Source organism: Conger conger, chromosome 10 (assembly GCF_963514075.1).
Source record: "Conger conger chromosome 10, fConCon1.1, whole genome shotgun sequence".
NCBI lineage: Eukaryota > Metazoa > Chordata > Actinopteri > Anguilliformes > Congridae > Conger > Conger conger.
Window position 1 is genome coordinate 24,188,084 of NC_083769.1, and position 24,586 is coordinate 24,212,669.

Sequence of the window (24,586 nt, forward strand, 5' to 3'; positions counted from 1 at the left end):
GTCCGGGTTCAGTTGTGCAGCGTGAAGCACTGTTGCCTCATAGCAGGAAGGTCCTGTGTGTTCTCCCCGTGTCCCTAGGCGTGCGTGAAAGGTGTGTGTGCTCTGGGGCCTGTCCAGTGTGTGTTCTTGCCTCTCGCCCAATGCATGCTGGGATATGCTCCAATGTAAGTATTAACTCTGTACCTCTGACAGACATGCGTTTGGGCAGGATGGTAACCGCCCCCTCCCCCATCTCCTCTTGATGCAGCACAGGGGAGATTTTGGACCCCCAGCTGTCCGAGCCCACCCACAGGAAGTGGCCTGTCTGGTTGGCCTTTTTGGCTGCTTGCAGAAGACGCCTGCAAGAGAACAGGAGATTGCACCTGTGAAGTCCTTGCATTGAGAAAGACAGTTTGAACCGTAAGTGTGTCCTCAATGTTTCCTAAACACTGCATTTCATTTACATTGCAATTCAGCAGACCCACTTCTCCAGAGAGACTTCTCAAACAAAGTAAAAAAAAAAAAAACAATTGTGCCCAGAGTGACTTACGTAAAATACACGAGAACCAGAAGAGCATTCACCTGATTCAAATACAAAAGAGAGCCAGACAACATTCCCAGACAAGTAATAGAGCAACTTAACTCTGCAAACCAAGAACAAACAAATGTAGAACAAGAACAAACTGTACATATGTGCCTCCACAACAAGCCCAAATAAAATTATAAAAGAAACATATTATAATAAGAATATAATTTAAATAAAACCATGACAATATCATATAGTTTATTTTGTAGCAAATACAAAGATACTGTCTAAAGAGATGGGTCTTCAGTCTGTGTAAGAAAATGGCCAATGAATCGAGCATCCTGACCACTTTGTGAAGTTTGTTGTCCTGGCCTTGTCCTGGGAGAAGTGACCATGAAGAGAGGGGAGGACAAGTCACCGGAATGTTCTGACGTGCAGAAATTATCACAGTACAACAGCTGTAAGTGCTGCTCCCCAGGGTTCAGACAGCAAGGTGTTCACCACAGAAACAGATAGACGGTGTTCTTGGGGTTTTGTTGTTCCTGGACCCCAATTTGAGAACTTGGTCTTATTTTCTTCATGCTGGGCTGTACCACCTGTTAACCATGCGGGGGGGGGGGGGAGGGGGGAGGCCGTACAGGCCTGCTGCTGTTCCGACAGGTGTGTAGTGACATTAGCATGAGGCCGGTCCCTCCCAGGTAATTGTGGTAATTATGGGACGACGGGGGGAGAGCGATGAGCCAGCGGCCTCCCTGCTGTCTTCCCAGGCCTCGTGTCTAATTGCTCCTCACGCTTCAGCTTGAGCCAGACACTATCCGTGGAACAGGAGAGCAGGAAATCAGGGCACCTGTCCCTTTGCTGGTTACCACGGTGATTCTGTATGGAGAGACTATACCACCTTTAGAAATCTTGATGAGACCAATTCACTCAACAAATGGCCAGTTCTCCTTATGTTCTGATGTCCCATTCAGCATGAGTACTGGTCTCGCTCTGTTCCTCTCTGCCTTGCTCTCTCCCTCTCCCTCTCCCTCTCCCTCTCCCTCTCCCTCTCCCTCTCCCTCTCTCTGAATTGATTTCACTGCCAGCCCCCCTGTGTTTGCTTGTTGCACTTACATTTGACATTGGTATAACAGGACTTTTTAGCAAAACTGTGGAAGAACTCGAAATGAAGCCAAATACATCATGAGTACGATATCGAGATACTCAGAATATCACACTTCCACACTGCCTCCCTCAGGCGAGCACACAAAAGTGTATTCCAGTTTCCGATAAATAAATAAATCATAAATTACATTCCTAGAGCGCAACTGATGCTTTTGTTTTGTGTGGTAACCACCTCTGGACTCAGTGGGAGTCTGTTTTGTTGACAGTCAATTCCAATATCCCTCAAAGCCTTTTACTAGGCAATCTACGCTGGTGATTTTCATCTAGGTGCCTGCACGGTTGTGCAACATGTTTAATAAGAGATTTGGTTGAAGAAATATATTCATAAACAGATTCCATAATAATTTCTGGTCTACATTGACAATAATGGCCTGATTTAAAAATAGTGTTAATAGGGTCAGTAATAATCAGCTCAGCAAATCAGCAATGTTTTCCATACCACTAAACAACAGTAGCACACTGCATCTCCAATAATCTTGGCTGTCACTACTCAATGCAGGCTCTCTTTTGATATAACCGGTGCCTTGCTTTGCCACATCTGGTCCCATTACAGCGATTATAGAAATGGAAAATAATGGAACACATTATAATTATGCGGAGTTTTTGGAAGATACAATTTTAATGATAATGAAAATGCATTTCACAACAGTATATGAGACTGCTAAGGGCAAAAATATGATTATCATCTATCCAGCCAATTTTTGAATAATTTAAAAATAGTGATTAAGCTATACAATATTATAATTTCTCTGTTCAATTAATTGTGGTCATTCAATCGTATGTACACATAGACACGTTAGGGCCTTAGTACAGTGAAATGGGTATGTTGTGGATTCTACTCGTATATGAATGGTGTTATAGCATGCCTCTAGTGCCATGGCAAACTGAGAGGGAAAGCTTTGTTGCATGTGTCCCACAGCCCTGGGTAATTACAATATACCCCCTGACTATCACCTATTATGATAAAGGAACATTGAATTTCACAATTCCCATCATGGTATATCCAGGTGGTCTCTAGAAGTCCACTGAGATAAATTCTCACTTTGAAAAACAGAGGGAATTGAAAATTGTGTGTGTGTGTGTTTGTGAGACTGTGCCTGTGCATATGAGCATTGTTTCCCAATCCTTTCATGATTTTTTTTTTTTTTTTTTTTAATGTTGGCCCAAGCAGCGTATTGACTCAATGTCTTTATTCATGAATGCATTAAAACAACAGCTCCTGGGTTCTGCCCTTTAAAAATAGCTTGCTCCAGCTGGACGGATGGGGTCTGCTACTTTTCGTGATGTCAGGGAGGCAGGTGCAGGGGAGCACTAGAGGTTCTGCCCATTTTTTTTGTTGCCAGCTTCTGATAATACAACAATAATTTTAAATTTAGGCCATCAGAAAGGCCTGGTATATGAGTGCTAATTAGCCGCTAATTAACGTGAGACAAATAGAGAGTATAACTCCATGGTTCTATGTAAATAAGCCCAGTGAAGGCCACCCACCAGTCAGGAGGTAAACAGATTCCCAGGGGGGAGGAGAGCGATACAGAAGAGGGAAAATGCTAAAGCGCAGCAGTATGTATGGAAATGTAATCCTAATACAAATTTGTATTTTTCTACTTGGCAAAGCGGTTTTTGTCCTGTGACACAACTTGGAGCTTTAAAATACCCACACATCACCATGCCTTTTTATTAGAGACACATTCATCTGCCTTTCCTTAGTGTATTTAGTTTCATTCACACCTAAAATAAATCTGGTGTTGACTTTCTCGCCTCTTGTGTACTGTATTTAAACCGGCATTCCAAATTGTACCCCAAGAAGCAGATTCACCCCGTCCTTTTCCGGGCCATGGTTTCCGCACCCTGCGGTGTGATGTTTTTGGATGCGGGTCCTTGGCTGTTTGTGATGCTGTGTGTCATGCGGAACAGATGTATCTGTGCCTGCAGCATTCCGGAGTGTTCCACACCGCACCGCCGGGGAACCCGCCACCGTAACCGTTAGGAGAGGAGAAGATACCAAGGCGTGCACCTCTCCTCCACCTCTGCGAGTGCCCGGCTCTTTCTTCACAAAATGAGATCCGAAGACCCTCAGACAGCGAGGGCGGTTTCCGTTTGGGAGTCAGTAGGCGGAAAACATAAAGTGCCAAATTCTCAGGTGAAATCAGAGTTGTTCAATAACAAACAGGGCTGCCAGCGACTCGGCCTAAATGAACTTTAAGAGCTTAATGTGAAAGGCCCTCTCCGTTTATTGAGTCAGTCCAGAGGGAAGATGAAATCCCGCTCTACTCTGTGACTTCTGTTTGTCACCCCCCCCGTGCGTCCTGGGCCCTCCAGGCCGCGTGAACGGCGGGTTTCTCGCGCCGCCGCTTGGGAGGGAGGGCCGCCGACGTTAGCGGCAGTCACGCGGAGCCGCACGCGGCTCTGAACGGAGCGCGGAGGGAACACGAGAGAGATTAGCCTCAAATTAATCCTGTTAGCGAAGGGAAATGAACAGGATGAAATGGCGTGTGGGGAGGGACACCCACACATGAGGAGGCCTGCACAATAAAGAATGCGCTTGCCTTGCCGTAGGGACTGTCAAATGACCACACTCTGAAAATGAATTAAAATTACAGCAGACCCTTCCAGTGGCACACCATAGTAATTATATAACACCAGATGCCTGAGAGTACCGCACTTAATTTCTCCATCAATACAGGGGAGCCTGCACATGAAATATTGTGCTCCAGGCTTCGGAAACTTTGAGTGGGTGTATAAAGTCTTGAAATTTGTTTTCAACACCACTCGGAAATTAAATATGGACACCATTATCCTTCATAGTTTTTCAGCGATAGAAACAGCTGGCGGCATTGAGCAGCCACAGCATCTCCACAGCGAGGCCAGCCAGGTTGAGTTAAGAGCTGAAATACTGTAGGGTTGTGCATGCCAGTCGCATGCCAAACACTTCTGGTCTAACTGCTTGCCCACCACTGGGCTTCCTTGGTGTTCACATCGTACTCCCATTGAAAGAATGCTGCTACTATCAATAGCTTGGTACCAGTAATAACCCCACCCTTGCCAATAATAGCCACATCCCTTTCCCCCAACTGGATTAAGGAGGAGCTAGGGGACTATATGGGCTAAAACAGGCTTGAGGCACCAAGAAAACATGATAGCAGAACCACCAAGTCTAGAAATGACTGTAGAAAAGAAACAATCACTGGCCCGTGCAGGCTCCTCCTGCATTAGCATGGCTCCTGACCCTACCCTGGTGGCTTTCACTCACCTGATGTCGTCCTCGTTGGCGAACAGGATGACCACACGGGCATTAGGGTTCTCCCTGAGCCGGCGAATGATCTTGTCGAATTCTCCCGACTTTGGCTCCCGGGGAATCTTCACAGACTGGGCGATACACACACCTCCTGAGAGAGACAGGAAGAGAGAGAATATGTCATTATGCTGATATATTGTGAATCCATATTTGTTATATGAGGCATACAAGTGTGACTGGGATAGATAACAGATGGGAAAAGAGGGAACAGAACAAACAAAAAAATGACATGGTTGGGTAGCCTCTTTAACTCTGAGACCAAGTTGAGGATCCATGTTACAGAGAGAAATCAAACAGATGGGACCAGTACTGTACTGTCGGTCTGTTGACCATACAAATGGAAAGTGATGGCACCTCTTTGGCCAGCTAAGAAAAACCCCTATGGGCCTCTATGTTTACCGATGTCAGTTTGTCAAGTCCTTGTGAGCCATCAGTCATTAATACCTGCACAGACAACAGTCAACATTTAATTTCACTGGGAAGGATGTGGTCTGCCTGCAGTCTTGTGCGGCTTACTGAAATGAGTGTGATACCCTGGTGGGGTGGGGGCGGTGGTGCGGGGGGGGGACAGAGGAAACGCAGGGGCCGTAAACTTCAGTTTGAACCTGGCCAAAAATGAGCACTGACAGAGGTAGCCTTGAGAAGCGCAGACGGTTATTTTCCTTAAACCGATACTAATGCCCGGCCTATATCTTTTCCTTTTTACAGCAGTCGATGTAAGATTAAAATTGTGCAGGTGTAGTATTTCACAGTGTGGGAAAGGTAAGGTATTATAAATAAATAATAAAAATGCCAGAGTCCGCAGAGAGAAGATTTGAGGCCCATCAATACAGTTTATGTGACTGTCAATAAGTCGGGAGGAATTGTGTAGCCATTTGAAGGGTGCTGAACTGGTAATTGGAAATATAAGGGTATGTGCTGTTTAGAAGATGCAATGTCCAGAGCTTTAGACAAGGCTCAACTTGTTTTGCTGCACCTCCTTTCCCACCACCGCATGTGCTGTACATTTATCAAATCCATGCATTTCTACAGGCTGATATGTTTTCTTTAATCCTTCTGCTCATTGCTTTTTTATTTTAGAATGTTTTAAATGCACAGTCATTTGTTAAATGAGAACAACATTACAATAACAGAGTGTCTCTGTATATCCACTGTAGTGGTTTGCTCACTGTAAAGCAAGTAAGCAGAAAAAAACTAATCAAAATGAACACTCTGACAACACTAGCCAGAGACAGCTGTATAGCATAATCCAGTGGGATAGGGCAATAGTGTTGGGGGCAGCAGCATCTCCATAGATTCAACACGATTCATCACTAAGTTCAGGCAGAGGAGTTCCATATATTTGCATATTGTCAGTGTCGATGGGTGCCAATTATCAAATTGTAACAGCATGAATGGAGTATAACAGTATACCTAAACCAGGGGTGCACAGCAAGGGCCGATCGGTTTCAGGATTTTGTGGTAACTTCTGCTCTGGATTATTTAATTAGCTCAATCATGTCTAAATCTGATATGTGTAAAAGCACCAGCTACGGTCACAGACTGGTGTATCCTAAAGATTTTACTGACCCAGTACAGGAGTGAACCAGTGTAGATTATAGAGCAGGCAGAAAACTAAAAATGTAGGTAACTGGTTGGAACAAAAACTAACACATATAGAGTTGTGCACCCCTGACCTAAACACAAAACCTGCAAGCCTAAGATAATGATCTGTTCAGGGGCGTAGGTTTCATTTCAACATTTGGGGGGAAGAGCATCTCTCACTTAATTTCCTGCATTCTGGTGAATTTTTATGAACCAATTTGCTCCTCTTCTGCATCAATTTATTGTGTAAATTTATTTTATTTATGTAAAGGAAAAGGCATCATTCAGGTAGGCTACCCATATAGTGACTGTTCGATGGCTTTTAAGAACATTCCAAATCGAAATCTTCACATTTCCCTCCCAGCTTCCTCATTGTTCGCTGCAAATCTTTCAGACAGTTTGCAAACACAGCGAACAGAATGCTAACGGAGAAAAAATTTAATTGTTTGCAAACGTTCGCCTGATAACTTCAGGCACAAGTTATAAACTAGATAACATTAGCATTTCATCCGCAGATACTCTCATTCAGAAACACTGAAGGTAAAAGGAGCGCAGGCCGAAGGAGGACTGAGAACTCGGCCCCGCCCCTTCACGCTCAGGCCAGAAGGGGCGGCCCGCAGCCTAGTGGTTGAGGTACATGTCTGGGACCTGGAAGGCTGGCGGTTGAAGACGTGGTGTAGCCACAGTAAAATCCACACAACTGTTAAGCCCTTGAGCAAGGCTCTTAACCCCACATTGCTCAAGGGGGGGGGTTGTGCCCTGCATAGTCGAATCAACTGTATGTCGCTTTGGATAAATAAATGTAATGTAATGTAAAACAAGCGTGATAGCTACTTACACTAGACTCACTACACTATCATGCTTCCGCAACGGTAGACATATAGCAACTGCGAGTCAGCAAGGCCGGCAGACCCAGCAAGGTTAAGATGGTATGGTCCAGTAGGGGTGTATGAAATAATTGTAAAATAGGTAAGAAGGATATCTAAGCGTTTAGACCCTCTGTGCTGTTATTTTTACCTGTATTGGGGAGGAGGTTATCATTCATTATGTTTTGGGGGGGACAAATTCACCTCTTCTAAATATTGAGGGGGACATGTCCCCCCTGTCCCCCCTAAATCTACGCCCCTGGATCTGTTGCCACCTTCAGCCTAGTGCATAGGATCCATGCCCCAGTGGGCACAAGCCCAAAAGAGCTTGCTGCTTCATAGGGTGCTCAGCTGCACAGTGGATACAGTAGAATGCCATTGCAGTTATAGTGTGAAGCATACAGTGAGATGGGGAAAGCTGGACTGGCTTTTGAACAGAGGCCGATATCATAGCTGGTCCGCAGGGCCTAATAAGAGACAGATGCTTTCAGTGGAACAACACTGTGGATTGCAATAATTTTAAGTATTGCTACAGTGGAGGAAGGCAAGAGGTTAGCAGGTCAATCATTAACCTCCAGATGAGGGCGATTATCGAGCTGACTCCATCTAAGCTGCTCCCTTGAGAAGCCCAGTGGTTCCTGGGAAGGTTTCTATAAGCAAATGCTTGGAGCGAGGCTGGGCATACATATTTCTCTGGTGGCTTTTCAAATAGCTTCCTCCACTGCTTTTTATTGGCTCCATAAAAAAGTGTTTGTCTGAAACATTGTTTGTTTGAGTTATGTCTGTTTACTGAAAGCCGCATAAAGACATTTCAAAGTCCATATATTACATAAGCATTACTTATTCAGGCAAATGACATCCAATGCAAAACTCCAGACAATGCAATAAGACGTGGCGTGACAGGCCAATTTAATTTTGAGGGTCAGTGTATTGGCTGCTTTTGCACTGATCCTCTTTTGTATTTCTTGATTGCAGTCTAGTCGGTCTGGTATCTCTGTCTAGGTCTACAACAATCCATTTTTTCTTTGACGAGGTGAATTTTACGCATAAAAGAGTGGACTGATTGGAAATGGAATGAAAACGCAGACACTGTTGCTTAATGATTCACATAAGTACAGACTTTACTCCCGGGCTGCTTTGGCACCAGCCCTCACAGACAGCAGCACCGATCAAAATAATCTGATATGCAATTCTTCATATGTATATCATTAAGCGATCCACACAAAAAAACAAGCCTGGTCTTGTACTGTAGGTGGAGGGTGTTGTGCTATGTGCTGGAAAAAAAACAAAAACAAATAATGATGTGTGAAAAAGCAAATAATAATTATGTTGCACGTCAAAATATGTCCAAGATTTGGCATTTGGAATTACACATGAGAAAAAATTATTATAAATAGATGGTAAATCATATAGTTTGCCAAGTAAGTGGCTGGCATTGTCGATGTTGTTGAACACAAAACAAGAGGGGCCCAGCATGCAGCTTTTCTGTTTCCCACAGCCCCTAATGAGAACGGAGGACTTGTTTGGCTCTACACATTACATGGCTTTATACTGGTGCTATGCTAATTGCAATAAATTATGATTTAACATCGTAAGGCTTATAAACAAAAGACAAACCGTGATTATATTGAACAGTGGAGCCATAATGCATCATTCATGTCTATTTTGTCTTTACACTGTCTTGGTGAAGGTTTCTTTGTATACGATTAAACTACTGAGAGAAGAATGAACTAAAGCTACATCAACTAGCCAGAGTATGCGTTCATTTGAACTTGAGTGATATGTTCCTGGGAAATAGAAGCCTTCCTGCACATCTCATCTCAGCACAAGGTACATGAAGGTATTTGCATGGCATAACATTCACAGAGAGACATTCTTTCTAAAACAGTCTTCACATCATGGCAAAATGACAAACTACCAAACTTGCCATCTAATTGGCTGTAAATCCAGACCGGCATGAACCCACTCGACTGATCTGTTGGGGGCAGGATCCACTGCTGTTTGAGCGGGGGTTTGCATTAGACCCATGGCATAAACTCCCTCTGGATACATCAGTCCTGCGCAGCACCTGGCCCATACTTTTCAAAGGGTGGAGAACCACTGTTCTCAAAAAACACCTTAGTGTTTCCTCAGTGCCTGACTGCAGACTGATATATTTTCCCTCAGAAGCCACAGGTGGTGCTGTGTCTGGGACACTGTGGCAGTGGAATACTAACAGCAGGGCCCCTCAGGACCTGGGAGCCACAGGCTTCAGACATTGACAGCACAGTTTCACAGGGGGACAGCAGGACAGGTGCCTCGCAGGTCCAATCCCAAATCAACACAGAGAGGAAAACATTCCAGCACCATGGGTGTATTCATTTATTTTTTTAATGCTTTTTTTTTTTTCTTTTTTCCACCTCCCGCCAAAATGTCATGGAGCTTGTGTGCATGCTAATGAGAACACACTGCAGTGCTTCCCCTATGCCAGCAGAAACCCGGCCAGTCACACGATCAGTGTAGGAAGAACACCCACTGGAGTAATTAACCATGGCCCCCCGCCCCCTCTCCCTACCCAGATCGCGAAACAATGCCCCAATGCAGCTCAGAAATAACCAGGTCAGGAAACTAGCTAACTTTTTTGGGGAGACAATGCTCACTGATTTTAAAATGATAAATAAAAATAATAATTTGATAAAAGTCTCTCCGCAGTGGATGTGTGGACACACGCTGATGACCGGTTAAGGCCTGAGACATTGTGAAGTTCAAAGGTATCCATCTCATGTGCAGGACTGGATCCAACCAGTCGAACGGAATGGGCTGATTTTCTATTCAGGTCAGGTTTTGTGCTGGCTGGTATATACCTGATGCTTGCTTGAGTGCAGTTCTAGAGTGCACATTATTTACATCAGGGTGGGGGGTTAGAGAGACACAGAGGATGAATTGGGGGGTGGGGGGGGAGAGCTGGCAGAGGAAGCTGCTCTGAGATAAATGATTAGAAATACCTCCGGCCAACAATAATGTTTCTGCTGTCCCCCGAAGCCTCCCCAAATGCGAGTGGACAGGCACTTCATCAAGGGGCAGAAAGTTTGATGAGAGGGGGTGGAGGGGAGAGCTCTTCTCATGTCTTAGGTGCTTCACTGCAGGCAGTTTTTTTATATGAGGAGGAGGATGGAGCACGTAATTGACCTCTACGAACACATCGTCATGCGGCGAGGTCAGCGGATCCCTGGTCTCTTTCAGCATCTCTCATCAGGTGCATTAATCCAGCCATTAAAGCCCGCCTCTTTGCTATGGGCCTGTCAATGGCAATCTCTAGCGATAGGCGAGGGCTGTCTCTTACAGCACTAGAGCGGGGGTGCCCATTAAACGGGGGAATAATGACTCCTAGGATGACGGGCTAGAGATGCGAGAGCCACGTCCACGTCCGTTAGCCTAGCCAATGCAGGATAGGCGCATCAGCAGCCAGTAGCATGTCTGCGAATCACTATGACTGCCTTGCCTCATGCCAGCTGTGGCCAGCAGAAACGCTAGCAGCAAAAGAGGACAGATGTGGTTCTGTGATAGAGCCACTGGGCATTGCAAGTGAAAAATGTGGTTTAATATCTCTGGAGTTTTAAGAACCGGCTATATGGTATGTTTGTTAATGGTTTTGTGGCTATATGCAGCAGTGCGTAGCCTACGTGACGATGATATTCGATTGCAAAGACAACCTCTGCTCTCCAAATTCATTGTCTATTTAGTAAACTACATAGCGCGCTATATGGACATTCACAAGTTAAGGATTAGTAATTAGTGAATAGTGAGCCATTTCGGACACAACTTATGCGTTTTCTGTATTTAGATACCTCTTCACCTTTTTTATGTCTTCCCTATTACATGCCCTCTGCACCATATTTGGATTTGGATTTTGTTGTAAATGTCTCACCTGTTCCTCGTTGTCTCGTCAGCAGTCCTGCATATAAACTGTACCAGATCGTCTTGTGCCTTGCCTTGTGCTCGTGTCATTACTTTCCAACGGTTTTCTCCTGCCTGTCCCATACCTGTTCCAAGTTCCTGTCTCCAGTGCCATGTCGTCCCATCCTACATCTGTTCTCCTTCCTGCCCTGCCTGTCTGTGTGCAGCTCTACTCCAGCCAAACTGCCCGTCTACCCCTCCTCGTCCAAACCCTGCTCCAGTCCCTCGCCCTCCTGCCCCACTCATTTCTGTCTGGTTCTGGAATTCACCCTGCCCTCTCCATATTGTCCTGTTTGCCTGGTTCTTGGTTTCACTTTTGCCTGACCTTTACATTTCTGATTGGTGATGATTGACCTGGTTCTGTGTACAACAATAAGGCCTGTCAGTTATTACATCCTGGGTTCTGCATGTGATTCTGATCAGTTCCGTGACAGGACTTATGGTGAACGAACGTCATCATGGCTTCATGTTGAACAAACCTAATCTGTGTCTGACTGCAGATACGGGATCCATGTTTTGACCCCAGATACATTTTTAGCGGATGCCCTTTTGGAAGAACTCTCCTAGGAACTGACTGTTGAGTGTTGGGGAACAAATATCTTTACATTTCTCACTTGGAGCAAACTAACTGAGAGACAGACTTTCCAGAACTTTCTTTGGCTCACCTTTTTGCGACACTTATACTGTACTCTGTAGGGCTGCAACCGAGTGAATAATCACATGTAGCATTCTCCTTATGGAAGGCATATCCATCAACGTCTTCTAACATCTGGAGTCGCAGAAGGGTTTACACACTTTCTGAAACTGCTTTTAAGGGTCCAAAACGTCTTTAACCATATACACTTTTCACCTGCACTTATTTCCACTAAAAAGTACAGCATCCAGGAACTGCCTGTCTGTCTGTTTTGCTATCACTAAAGTGTGTTATCTAGCTTGAAATACAACACAGTAATCATGGTTTCATCTGCACCTTGTCTCACTATCTTGGTCATGGCTTAGCTAAGATGTTAAACTTACTGCTTATATAAAGTTGAAATGTTTTTCTATGCAGAGAAAAGTCCCCAAAAATTTTTTTCCCACCAAACTCTTTTCTATTATTATTATTATCATTATTATCATTATTATTATTATTATTATTATTATTATTATTATTATTATTATTATTATTTGTATTATTAGTATTATTATTAGTATTTAATTTATATTTGTTTTTTATACATTTTTGTTTTGTATTTTAGTTGTCTGGGCAAAGAAAGTGGTAAGAATCCTTGAAGCATTCTTTCATATAATAATTTATAATTCAATAGAAGGTTTGTACGCTTTATGGCGTAGAGTAATGACTCCGCTGTGTAACCCTAACCTATAAACTAGTGTGTGTAATGATCTGTACGATTTGGTAACATAAGGGCATGTCTTTAATGGCCTGGAAAAAAGGGTCCATTAAAAAGCAGAATGACTTTCAATGTTTCATTTTGACTTAAGAACAATGTCATAATAGGGTTTGGCAAGGAAACCGAAAGGAAATAATTCAAATTAACAGAAAATGTCACATTAAAGAGGCTCAGTGAAAAGACATTAAAGGACAGGTACAGAAAATCCATTTACAACACTTTTATATTATCAAATAGCATCCACGTTAATTGAAGGATTCAATTAAATTAAGTTTTTCAGCACTAGCCAGCTAGTGCAAATTAATTCCTGAAAAAAGATTTGTTTAAATGTAGCAAGAATAAATGCTCATGGCAGTTTGGGGACAAGACAGATTTAGCCTATAAATAGCCTACTTATACCTTTCCTGTTTTTCTGTTTTTATTTTATTCCTGGCTTGAGTTTACACGATTTTCTGTGTTCCCAACAGTGGAACTGAATGCAAGTGAACATAACACAGTTTCTGCATTCTGATGCTCTGCTTTAGCAATTATTTCATTTTATTTATTATAAACTGAGCAGAAGGGTTTAGTACATAATGCCACTTCACCTCACCTCTTCAAGCCCAGCATTCCAGATGGAATTTGCTACAAAATATGCACTGTGCAATAATTTTATGACAAATTTGATTCTGCATGTGACAAGGCTTCAAATCGCGTACAGTATCATAAACACTGACAGTTCCAGCTTTTCCCCCTGAATAATCCTATACAAAGATTTTGGCTGAACAATTTCCAACAGGCATTTTTCATGTTGTGCTAATCTGCCCTGTCATGGGCATACAAGACATTGGTGTTATACAACAGTACTTGGCATGGCCTGTTCTCCACAAAGAATGTAGGCTTCTATTGCTGCAATGACAGAAACAGTCCACAGCTTGAGATAGTGTTCGTTTTTGTGTGTGTAGGAAAGCGGAACCATAACCATAAGTAATCCTGACAAATAACAATAGTTTTGGCATGTTTCACACGCTGAATAACAAGAAAATCCCATTGCTGCCAAAACTGGTTCTCGCGAAAATTCACTGCATTGTCATCAGGGGAAAATTTAGAGCTACAGAATACGACACCAGTACGTTTCACTTATCCCTGGCTAATGGGCTTGTAGGAAAGCCCCTTCATGTCATGGATTAAGGAGAGAAAATGCGTCCCTTTCACTGTCAAACAAACAATATTGACTAGAAAATATGAATGATGTCAGATGTCTGGTTTTGCAAAGGACAGACACCGCATCTATAGCCTAAGCCATTTACAGTGCACACAGTGCAATGTAAGGCCCCAGGCAAACAATAACTTGGATTATGTGTTAGTCATCTAAAACTATGCAGTCACATGCCAGGATAGGCAGGAGTTATGCGTTTCCTTGCATGCTTGTTCAGTGATCTTTAGAGTATCTGGAGTATCTTCACAAAACCAAACCACTTGAAGGCGGTTGGAACCTGCATTCACCTTAATAGACAACCAAGGGCTGTGTGTGCTTGTGACTTATTTTTGACAACACACAGTGAAGAACAGCTATATCTTCTATTTCACTTAATTCTCCCTGAAGTTCATTGGCCTGGGTACAAAGGAAAGGGAATCATTTACATTAAAACACAGGTACTGCAAAGGATAAGTTACAGCACTGTAGAGGAAACCATCATACTACAGTACATCGCTGTTCATTTCTATACAATGCATACTGAACACACTGTTGTGTGCACTGCTTTGTATGCTTTGTATTTTCCATTCCAAAGGAATATAAAACTACAGTATGCAATTTGGTTTCTGCATGCACACGTACTTCAAGCAGTCACGCCAGGTGTTTGTTTAAGATGAGAATAAACACAGTAGATAAAACCTGTTTGGAAAGATGACTTGTATATCCCCCAGTTATCTACGGCGTGACAGCCATCTGATGAGGGAAGCATTTGTCAATAAAGCTTTCACTCAGTCCAAGAGCCCCATTCGAACATCACAGTCCCGCTGTTTTCATTTCCAGAAGCGACAGTGCCTCTTCCCTCCAGAACAACAGGAAAACCTCCCTCAATATCCGACCATCATCGCTTTGTTTGTCTTCCAGCATGCTCTTTCTCTCTCACACACTTACACACACACACACACACACACACATTACACACTCACTGTCTGACTCTCTCCCTTCCTCCGCCTGCAGCTTGCTTATCTCTCGATATTCCCCAGATGATTGATTTTGTAGGTTTTTTTTTATTTGCTGTTTTCCAGCGCTTCTCCTGATTGAAAATGCTGTTGCTGTCCTCATCACTTGTTTCTGTTGCTCAGTGTATATTTCTGCTCTTGTAATTAGCGGGTCCAAATGGAATTCCACACCTGTTCACCGCAAAGAAAACACCCAGCTGTAGGGGCGGTTAGATGGGCACATGTTGAAGAGCTCTGAGAAGGTTTTGTGGTGCAGGGCCATTATAAGGCCCTTGCTATAAAATCCAGCGATACCAGCTTGAAAATTGAGCTGGTCATAAGCTGGTCTAGCTGGGTATGAGCTGGTCAACCACCTATTGCTCTAGCTTGTCTGAGCTGGTAGCTGGTCAACCAGCTACTAGCAGTTTCAAAACATAACATGAGCTGGGAGCTGAGCGAAGCAGCTAAACCAGCTCATTCAAAACCTAGCATAAGCTGTTTTTTCAGCAGGGCCAGACCCGAAAAAATATTCCACACACAGTTCACACACCTGACAAAGACCAACAGTACTGTGCAGAAGGCACCCTAGACTTTATTATATATCTGTTTATTTTTTGTGATTTTTCATGTTTATGGATGAAAGGCTAATACATTGGAAGACAATAAGAAGGCAACACAAACTGTACAAATTTTTCTTTCGCAATAATTTTGCATTTATTTCAATGGTTGGGGTCAATTTGACCCCAAACATAAAAGCGGTCATAAACTCTTAACATAATAGGAGGGTAAAAGCATGATTAGGATATTCTTTTAGTATAGTTACTGGCCAAAAACAGCGATTAGAGGCAGAGTGAGAGGCACTGTACGCATTCACGGCAGGTCAATCGCGCTCTTTTTCCTCAGTTCCTGGGAAATGGCACTTAACTGTTTTCATCAGGCCCATCGAGCAACGCAGTGGGTGCCGTGTCGCCATGTCGCTCAAGTGCCTGCAGAGCTTTCAACGGAGCCCTGCTCCCCAAGCCAGCAATCATGGCCGCTTATCCCTCTAAGTGCCGGAGCTCCTGTCAAGAGCGTGGCAACACACCGCTCGCTGGCCCTGTGCAGACTTTGTTACCGCGTGCAGTGATGCACGTCACTGGCCCACACTGCATGCTGAGCAGTCTGGATGTTCATCTGAAGGTAATGCATGTGTTCCTGCGTGTATATACAGTACGAGAGTGCGTGTATGTGATTGTATGGTGTGTGCCAGTTTGTGTGTGTGTGTGATTGTGGGGTGTGTACCCGTGCATATGGGTGTATGTGTGTGTGTAAATGGTTGGCATTTTATATAGCGCCTTTATCCAAAGCGCTGTACAATTGATGCTTCTCATTCACCCATTCATGCACACACACACACACCGACGACGATTGGCTGCCATGCAAAGCGCCGACCAGCTCGTCAGGAGCATCTGGGGGTTAGGTGTCTTGCTCAGGGACACTTCGACACAGCCCGGGCGGGGGATCGAACCGGCAACCCTCCGACAGCCAGACGACAGCTCTTACTCCCTGAGCCATGTCGCCCCGTGTGTGTGTGGGTGTGTGTGTGTGATTGGGGGGGTGTGTACCTGTGCATATGGATGTGTTTGTGTATGTGATTGTGTGGTGAGTGCCAGTGTGTCTGCGTTTGTGTGTGTGTGTGTGTGTGTGTGTGTGTGTGTGAGATTGTGAGGTGTGTGCCAGTGTGCATCCGTGTGTGTGTGTGTGATTGTGTGGTGTGTACCTGTGCGCACATACATTGGCATGCCCATTTGTCCACTCACACACTCACTTTTGCCGGACCCTAGGCAGAAGCGGAGAAAATGCATTCTCTTCAACAGGACGCCATCATTTCGGGAAAGTGTTCCATAGTTATTTGCATGAACAGTCAATTTGTGGTTTTCGTGGACCGCTAAATTTCACAAATTTGTTTTCCTGGCCCCTGCGACCATGCAGGACTGTGACAAAGGGGACATGGCCGCGTTTAGCCTCAGCCACCTCCGGGCCTGTTAATTGGTTTTCTAGCTGGTCCTCTTGATAGGGTCCTCAACTTAATTGGGTGGGTTCTGCTCTTTGAGAATGCTCTCTCTGTGGCCCCAGCTGTGTTCTGGGACACATTCTCCTTCCTTAGCTCCAAAACTCCACGTTTAACAAGCCATCTAACAAGCACCTAGATGGGACATAGAGTCTTGTGTGGAAATTCACCCCTAGACACAATCGATCCGTTTTATGTATGCTTTTAAAATAAGCTCTGTGGGTAAAAGCTGAGATGCTGGCTCAGAATCTATGTCCTCCTGGACCATGACAGCGAGGTAGGTCACAAAGGCAGAATACGATTAAGGAGAGATACCTGCCAATCAGTTTTACGCAGATGTTAGACTAACTAATTGATAGAAGTGTGGTTTTAAGAATTACATGAAATGGGTGTTCTGCAAATGACAGGCTAAATGCTGGATTGCAAACGGTTTAAGAATCAAATGGATCAGCCATTTTAAGTATTCATTATTTTAGCCTGTTACATATTTTATCACTTATCACAGTGTGAGATAGCTGATTTTTCATTAAATGCGGCTGACACAATTTAGGAGGAACGCCTGCTGTAAAGTGAAATCCAATTAAAAAAAAAGAAAAACAGAAAATCAATTGCAGGTAGCATTCAATCTGAAGTTTCTACCCAATCTGAGTTCCAGATAAAGGATTTCAACACAACAAAATAGAGTTGGTTTCTTAAAGTAAGAGCGATCCGCTCTTGGCTTGGTGATCACCCTGTGCCACACCTGAGTGTGACCACAACAATGTACCCAGGTCAGAATATTCTCAATAGTAATACCCCTGTACCAAGCCAAAATATACCTCACTGATTTCAGATCAGTCTAGCTCATTCCACCTGCATTGTAAACTGTGAAATACAAACATGAAGAAATAAGACCAAAATACAGGGTCTTGAGAATATGTGACTGAACCAGTAATGTACAGTACAGTTACAGTGAAATGCTGCTGCTGCACACAGTCACCTGTCAAATTTAATCTGTAAAGTGTTGGAGCACGATGAAGAACAGCTTATGTGACAGTGATCCAATTTCTGTTTGTTTGATATGGGGATAGGCTAGTGTTTACCATGGTTGAGTGCAGTGACGGATATATCATATTCATATAAGTCCAGACAGAATTTGGCCTAAGTTGTAAGCTGGAACTCTTCCAAAGGCAACCCGGTGATGCCAGACTGACTCAACAGAATACCAGGAAGCACACTGTGAATCAGGTCTGCTTCTCATAATTCTTCAGAACCTTATACTACCCCTGAAGGAACTATCAATAAAAAAATGATCATATTGCAAATGAAGCAAATGCATGCAGTTTTCATATTACACAGAGCATGTGATTGTACAGACTGCTTGGCAATGGGATGAAAATTACCTGTGAAGATGCACAAAAAAATATGAAATGCCATTTTGCTAACACTAAAATATAAACTAAAAGTTCATTAAAATATAAACTTAATTTTTGTGTATTTGCATTTGCATGTAACGGTTAAATTATATTCCGTGCATTATCCGGCATTAATTAATTCCGTTGGCAATGAATAATGTTTTTACAGAACATTTGTGTTTATTAATGCTTTATAAGCATATATAATACATTAATAAAGCATGAAGTAGATGCCAAAAGGTGTAATAAAAAGTTAGCCAATGTTTAGCTGAGCCCTCCTTTTCCCTGGAAGGGAAAACCCTGTGCAGAAGCTGTGTGTCTTCTATCAGCTGCTATTTCTCCGGCACGTCGGTGACTGTGCCACCAATCCCACATCCATCTTCTGTGTCGGGAGCGTGCTGCTCACTTGGCTCCTGCTCCCCCGACACATCGCCGTCTGCTCTCAGACGGCGCGGCAGCTCTCCATCACCCTGCCGACGGTGGCCGTGGCAACCCCGAGCACCGAACCCCCGCCCGCGGGAACGGGGCGGAAAGCCGTTACTTACCAGGTCAGGGATTCAGCAATCCCCAGCCGGTCCCCATCCGAAAAAAGTTTCAGTCCCGACAACTTTGCTGGCCCAAATTTTTTATCAGCTTTGGCAGCTCCATCAGTTATGATATAAGGGCAAGCTTCCTGCTCACAGGCTCTGGTTCCTCGTATCATTTGTAGAAAGTAATGCTGTGTGCTTTGAGATGGTGAAAGACACTGTAGAGATACAGTCAGTGATCACTATATTATGTATTTATTATAATTATGTTTTAGACTGATTGGTCTTCTACTGCTGTTGCCAATCCAATTCATGGTTCAATGTGTTGTGCGCACAGAGATGCTCTTCTGCATACCACTTTTTTAACATGCGGTTATTTCAGTTACTGGTGCCTTCCTGCTAGTTTGAATCAGTCTGGCCATTCTTCCCTAACCTCTCTCATGTGCGTTTTCACCCACAGAACAGTTGCTCACTGAATATTTTTTTGCACTATTCTCTGCAAACTGGAGACTGTTGTTAATACCAGGAGATCGGCAGTTCCTGAGACATTTAAACCACCCTGGCACCAACAATCAATCCATGGTCAAGGTCAGGTAAACATCAGAATTTTCTTCTGATATTTGGTCTGAACAACAACTGGACCTCTTGACCATGTCTGCATCCTTTTATGCATACATGCTCTTTGGATGCCGATAAATGGCTATACCGATGCACAAGCAGCATAAAAATGGCTGTTCTTTTTAAATCAATGTAAATTCACACATTCATTACTGTGTTACCCACAAGAAACAATTGCCTTCCTGGAATGTGTTCTCCACACAAAAGGCATGTGTATATTGTGCTGAGCTGCACAGCAGGTTTTAATTGGGCAGAGGAGCTGGAGAGAGTGTGGTTCTTTGCTGTGTGCTCCCCTCTCATGTGGACGGGCCCCTCTGAAAGTGCCCGTTTTCATCCACAGATAGGCAGTAATGTGCAGATGAGCCAGGGATTCATCGATCAATTAAAACAGGAGAACAAACAGCCAATGTGCGGAGATTTCACTTGGGACTTTCTGTGCATGGCGGCAAAGCCCATTTGTGGAAAAATATAATTATCCATCCAGAGCTTAATTACAGAGATATTTTCTCGGGCCTACTGGACTGTGGCAATACTATCAGACTCGTGGAAATGTCCAGGGCTTCCATGCATGAAGTGTAAACACACTGTATTCTACGTCAAGGACAGCCATATTGTTGATGTACTCATTCTCATTATTCAGCAAAAAGAATTAAAATATTAAAACTGCAGTCTGTAGAGAATGCCTTCATCCATTCAGACTGAACAGTACTCTCACAGAATTGAGTTCCTTCAATCTCTGTATATGCTAATACAGTACGTACCTGTTTCATTTTGATTACTTACAACAGGGTGCTGATTATACTACCTGTTGCTCTGTAATGTGCTTGTTTGAGAATAGTCATCTTTTGTATGCATGTGCTTGACTGTGGGGGTGTGTTTTTGTGTGTTTGTGAGAAAGAGAATGAAAGTGAGAGAGAGAGAGAACAAGAGAAAGTGTGCATGTGTGCGTATGTGTGTGTGAGAGGGGGGGGGCAGAGAGAGAGAGAGAGAGAGAGAGAGAGAGAGAGGGGGGGGGTTGGAAGGGGGGGAAGACTGAATGCGTGAAATTCAGAAAGACAAAAACTCACTGAGCTACCACCATGGCCCTGAGTGGTATCTATCATCTCACATTACAGTGTAAATCACAGTGATGAGCAGATTTACCCTGGCATAAACTCTCTCCATTTGACCTGGGATGCACGTGCACACACACTGTGACACCATTATCAGCACTGCCATAAGTGTGGAGAAAGGTGGAGGATTATTCTCGGACCAAAAACTGGGGGGTTTAAGAACACAAATTATTTGCAATATGCCCACTAAGGGGCCCAGTGAATTATTCTTTCAGGGGGCCCAGAAGTCCAGACTAGTCCCCTAACCACATTGCTTGTACATACATAAGGAAAGTTGAACCCGTGCTACCCTGAATGACATGCATGTCATAGCTAATCAAAAGGTCGCCACCCATCATGCATCTGTGCCCTTGGTGTCCCTGGCACAATGTTTCCAGTAAGTTACCACACGCAGCACAGGAAACAGACCCTCCACATGCACGCTTATCATTTTGCGTTTTGGTGTGGATGCCAGTTTGTGGACAGAGCTTCCTACTCACTGTTACTACCCAAGTGTGTAACAGTATACAGTATACTGGTTTGGTCCTAACAGAACATTCTAGATATTTTCAGACAGCCCTTTTTATCATTAGTTTCTCCTGATATATTGCTTTTCTCCTCTGGGTATATTTCCACCTACCTCTGCTCGCTTGTGTCAGCTATATCTGGCAACCCCCCCTGCTTTTATTCCACTTTTAATCTGTCTTCTACCCCTTTGTCATTGATGTCCAATAGAGGTGTCAATAACCTTGTCCTACAGCCAAGGGGCGACCACAAATCCGGACTCATGATAAAAGACATAAAATGTAGCTCATGCAATGTCCAGCCAGTATCAAAAAGTCCCCTGTTCCTTTCAGATCTGTTGTATGAAAAATTGTATTTCATGAAAATAAATCAAACGCGATCTGGTCAAAACTGTTCATTTCCACCCAAAAAGTTATCTGCAGAAATACCGAGAGGTATTAAACTAGAGGAGCTAATAAATATTGTGCAATAATAATGATAATAACAGCCAGAAATGCATAACAATTTTCACTGTAGGTGTGCATCACTCAAAAACATAATTATTTTGGTCTCAGTAGATACAAAATGTTTCCATTCCACTGGCAACAGGACGTGGTGAAGCGGGCAATCGTGTGAACAGAAGAGCAGCCAGGATAGCCGGCATGAACGGTGGCCTAGCAGGGAAGTTTGGAGGCTCCATCGGAAATCGGAAGCACATTTTTACCGGGGCTGAGAAGAGGAGCACATTCCAGTCAGGAGAGCTCTCTGCGGAGATGAGATTACATTCGCAAGAGCGAATTCGCAGTCCGCGGACCGAAGCCTTTTCTTGTTTACCGTTCTGCGGGGGGAAAGCGGAGAGGGACGGTGAGCGCTGGCTGCAAGCTGAGGTAATTAATGTTGCGGGCGATGTCTGGGCTGCCGGCGTTTTTCGGGAGGCTCCGCTCGCAGTTCGGGGTGCCTGCCTGCCAGCTTTCTGGAGTACGTTCTCTGGTATCCCAACGCGGTAAATGACAGCTAAATCCTGTCGTCTAAGAGCTTTGCTGTGTGGCAGGAGGGCGCTAATCACGGCTCTGATGAGCTAGCATTAGCGCTGGATTACTGACTGGAGTAAGACGGGAAGTGCAGAGTTTGGGTCTCACATTAACCGTCTCCTCTGTCCACAGATTAACAATTTTAGATAAATTTCAAGAGAATAATTTTACAAAAGCCTGAATGTGTGTGGCTCTTTTATGTGTCTATTCATACACATTTCCAAAACCGCTTTAGCTAAAATGCCTTGGGGTGTCTGTGTGAGTATGTCTGTGGGTACATGAGTGTGACTGTTCGTTATGAGTTGGTGTGTGTCTGTGCGCAAGCGTGTGGTGTGTGGTGTGTGTGTCTATGAGATTGTGTTGTGCGCTAGCATATACTGTGTAGTATGTGTTGAAAGCTAACTCAAAACATATCTCTTTAGTCAGTCCTATAGTTGAGGGGCAGGAGTGAGTGGCTGGCATAAGCTACAGAGTCTCTGGTGGATTTAGTGGTCAGTGCTGTCAGTGGATCATTCTTGGTAGTGCTGTGTTAAGGTGAACCAGTCATGGTCTGGTGGTGACTATATCAAGCCTGCCCTCAAGCCTGGGCACCTGCCCGGAGCTCTAGCCCAACTTTTCCAGTGCACCCCCTCCTGGACTGGAGCTCCAGCCCAAGACCAGCTGTGCACGTCCCACCTGCCAAGCTGATTCAGCTGTAGCACCAAGCCTGTCCCCTTGCCTGACAGTGCCACCCATTGATGTTCCTGCCATCCCTCCACCTCATCTTTTTGATTGAACATTTATGTACTTTTATTGATCTGTTTGTATTTAAAACCATTCTTTTAACAAACCAGTGTCAACCAGAGGCAGGTGGGTTCCCTTACTGAGTCAGGTTCTGCTCAAGGTTTCTTCCTGTTAGCCAGGGAGATTTTCCTTGCCACTGTTGCCCTAGGTGTACTCTTGGGGACCGGTTTCTCGGTAAAGCTGCTTTGTAACAAAGGCTATTTGTTAAAAGCGCTATACAAATAAAAATTGATCGATCGATTGAAGCCAGTGGGCCCACAGCCTGCAGTGGTGGGGGACACACAACAATCTGTCATGGTGGGGGGATTCAACAACACAAGGCAAACCGCACCAGAGATCAACATGAATAGGACACGTGGAGAAGCTGAATGACGAGACTGAGGATGAAGAGCTGGCTGTAGGAGACCCTGATGTTAATCACTGCATCTCTGGTGGGCTGGACACAGTAAATAATCACTACGCTTTGGTGATGAAATGGCTCCTTTCCCCATGCTTGGAAGCTTGGGAGCCATGTTGAGGTTCAGGGGAGTGGCTGTTTTCAGTAGGGTGGGGGGGCTGGAACGAGATGCTCTCCTGAGGGTGGATCTGCTGAGAATGGCGGATGCTTCAGAAACATCAAGTCAAGCAATGCAGAAAGGGGGGAAGCAGAGACAGAGGAAGAGAGGGGGAGACAAAGAAAGATAAAGGGAGAAGGGAAAGAGGAAGAGACAGAGAGACTGTAATGTGAATGCATGCGATGTGGTACAGAGAGGTGGTGTGTATCGCCCTGGGGTCCAAGAGAGTACTGCAGCAGATCTGTACAGATGAGCCTCCACCATGCCCTAAACCCCTACACACATATATATAACACACATACACGCACACACACACACTCACGCACATACATGCACACACACACACACACACAACACACACATGCACAGGCACGCACACATACATATATAACACACACGCAACGTGCGTACACACACACACACACACACACACCCGCACACAGAGACGGCTTCAAATGCATTTACAAGCATACATGTGCACACATACAGACACAAACAGAGGTCAAAGCTGCCACCTCAGGAGTTCTAAAATACATACAAAGCACATAAAAGCACTTGGCATAAGAAGCCCTACAGTGCCTGCTCACTTTGAAAAGAACACATAGCAGCCACTAATGACATTGTGTTCAAAGTTTTCTCTAAAGCGATTTAACAAAGCAACATCCAACCATAGGGTTTCCTGGCTCTGTCTGGCACTCTCGATTCATATGCTCTGATCAGTAGAAATTTCAGTCCATTGGTTGTTAATTGTGACAAACAAGATTAGGGATAGTAATTATTTGTGAGACAAGCCATTTACATTTACATTAAACATTTATTTTTTTAGTTTTTACCCTTAGGGTCAAGACTTACTGGCTGCAGCATGCTAATTGATATCATTAAGCAGACAAACATTTAATTGAACCAATGCCAGAATGGCTAATGGAATTGGCAGCAGCAATGACAGAATGGCAACTATGTAATTACTGTCCAGTTTATGAAAGTTCCCATATTGTGGAAAATGACATTTCCCTTGCTATGTGGAATACAAAGGAGTTGAAGGCGTCATAAACACACTGAAAGTATCAAAACACACAGTCCCCAAATGCATCCATATGAAGAAAATGTGCATTTAAACTAGG

General features: G+C 44.1%; 1 protein-coding gene across 3 annotated transcripts in view; it reads right to left on the reverse strand.

The window, feature by feature from the left end:
* LOC133138881 (metabotropic glutamate receptor 4-like) overlaps window positions 1-24,586 on the reverse strand; it is a 281,844-nt gene that overhangs the window by 78,275 nt on the left and 178,983 nt on the right. For all 3 annotated transcript variants that reach the window (XM_061258002.1, XM_061258004.1, XM_061258003.1), the window contains exons 4-5: window positions 4,920-5,055; window positions 184-338 (exon numbers count right to left, since the gene is read on the reverse strand). In XM_061258002.1, coding sequence (XP_061113986.1) covers window positions 184-338; window positions 4,920-5,055 — 291 coding nt within the window. The remainder of the gene's footprint in view (window positions 1-183; window positions 339-4,919; window positions 5,056-24,586) is intronic.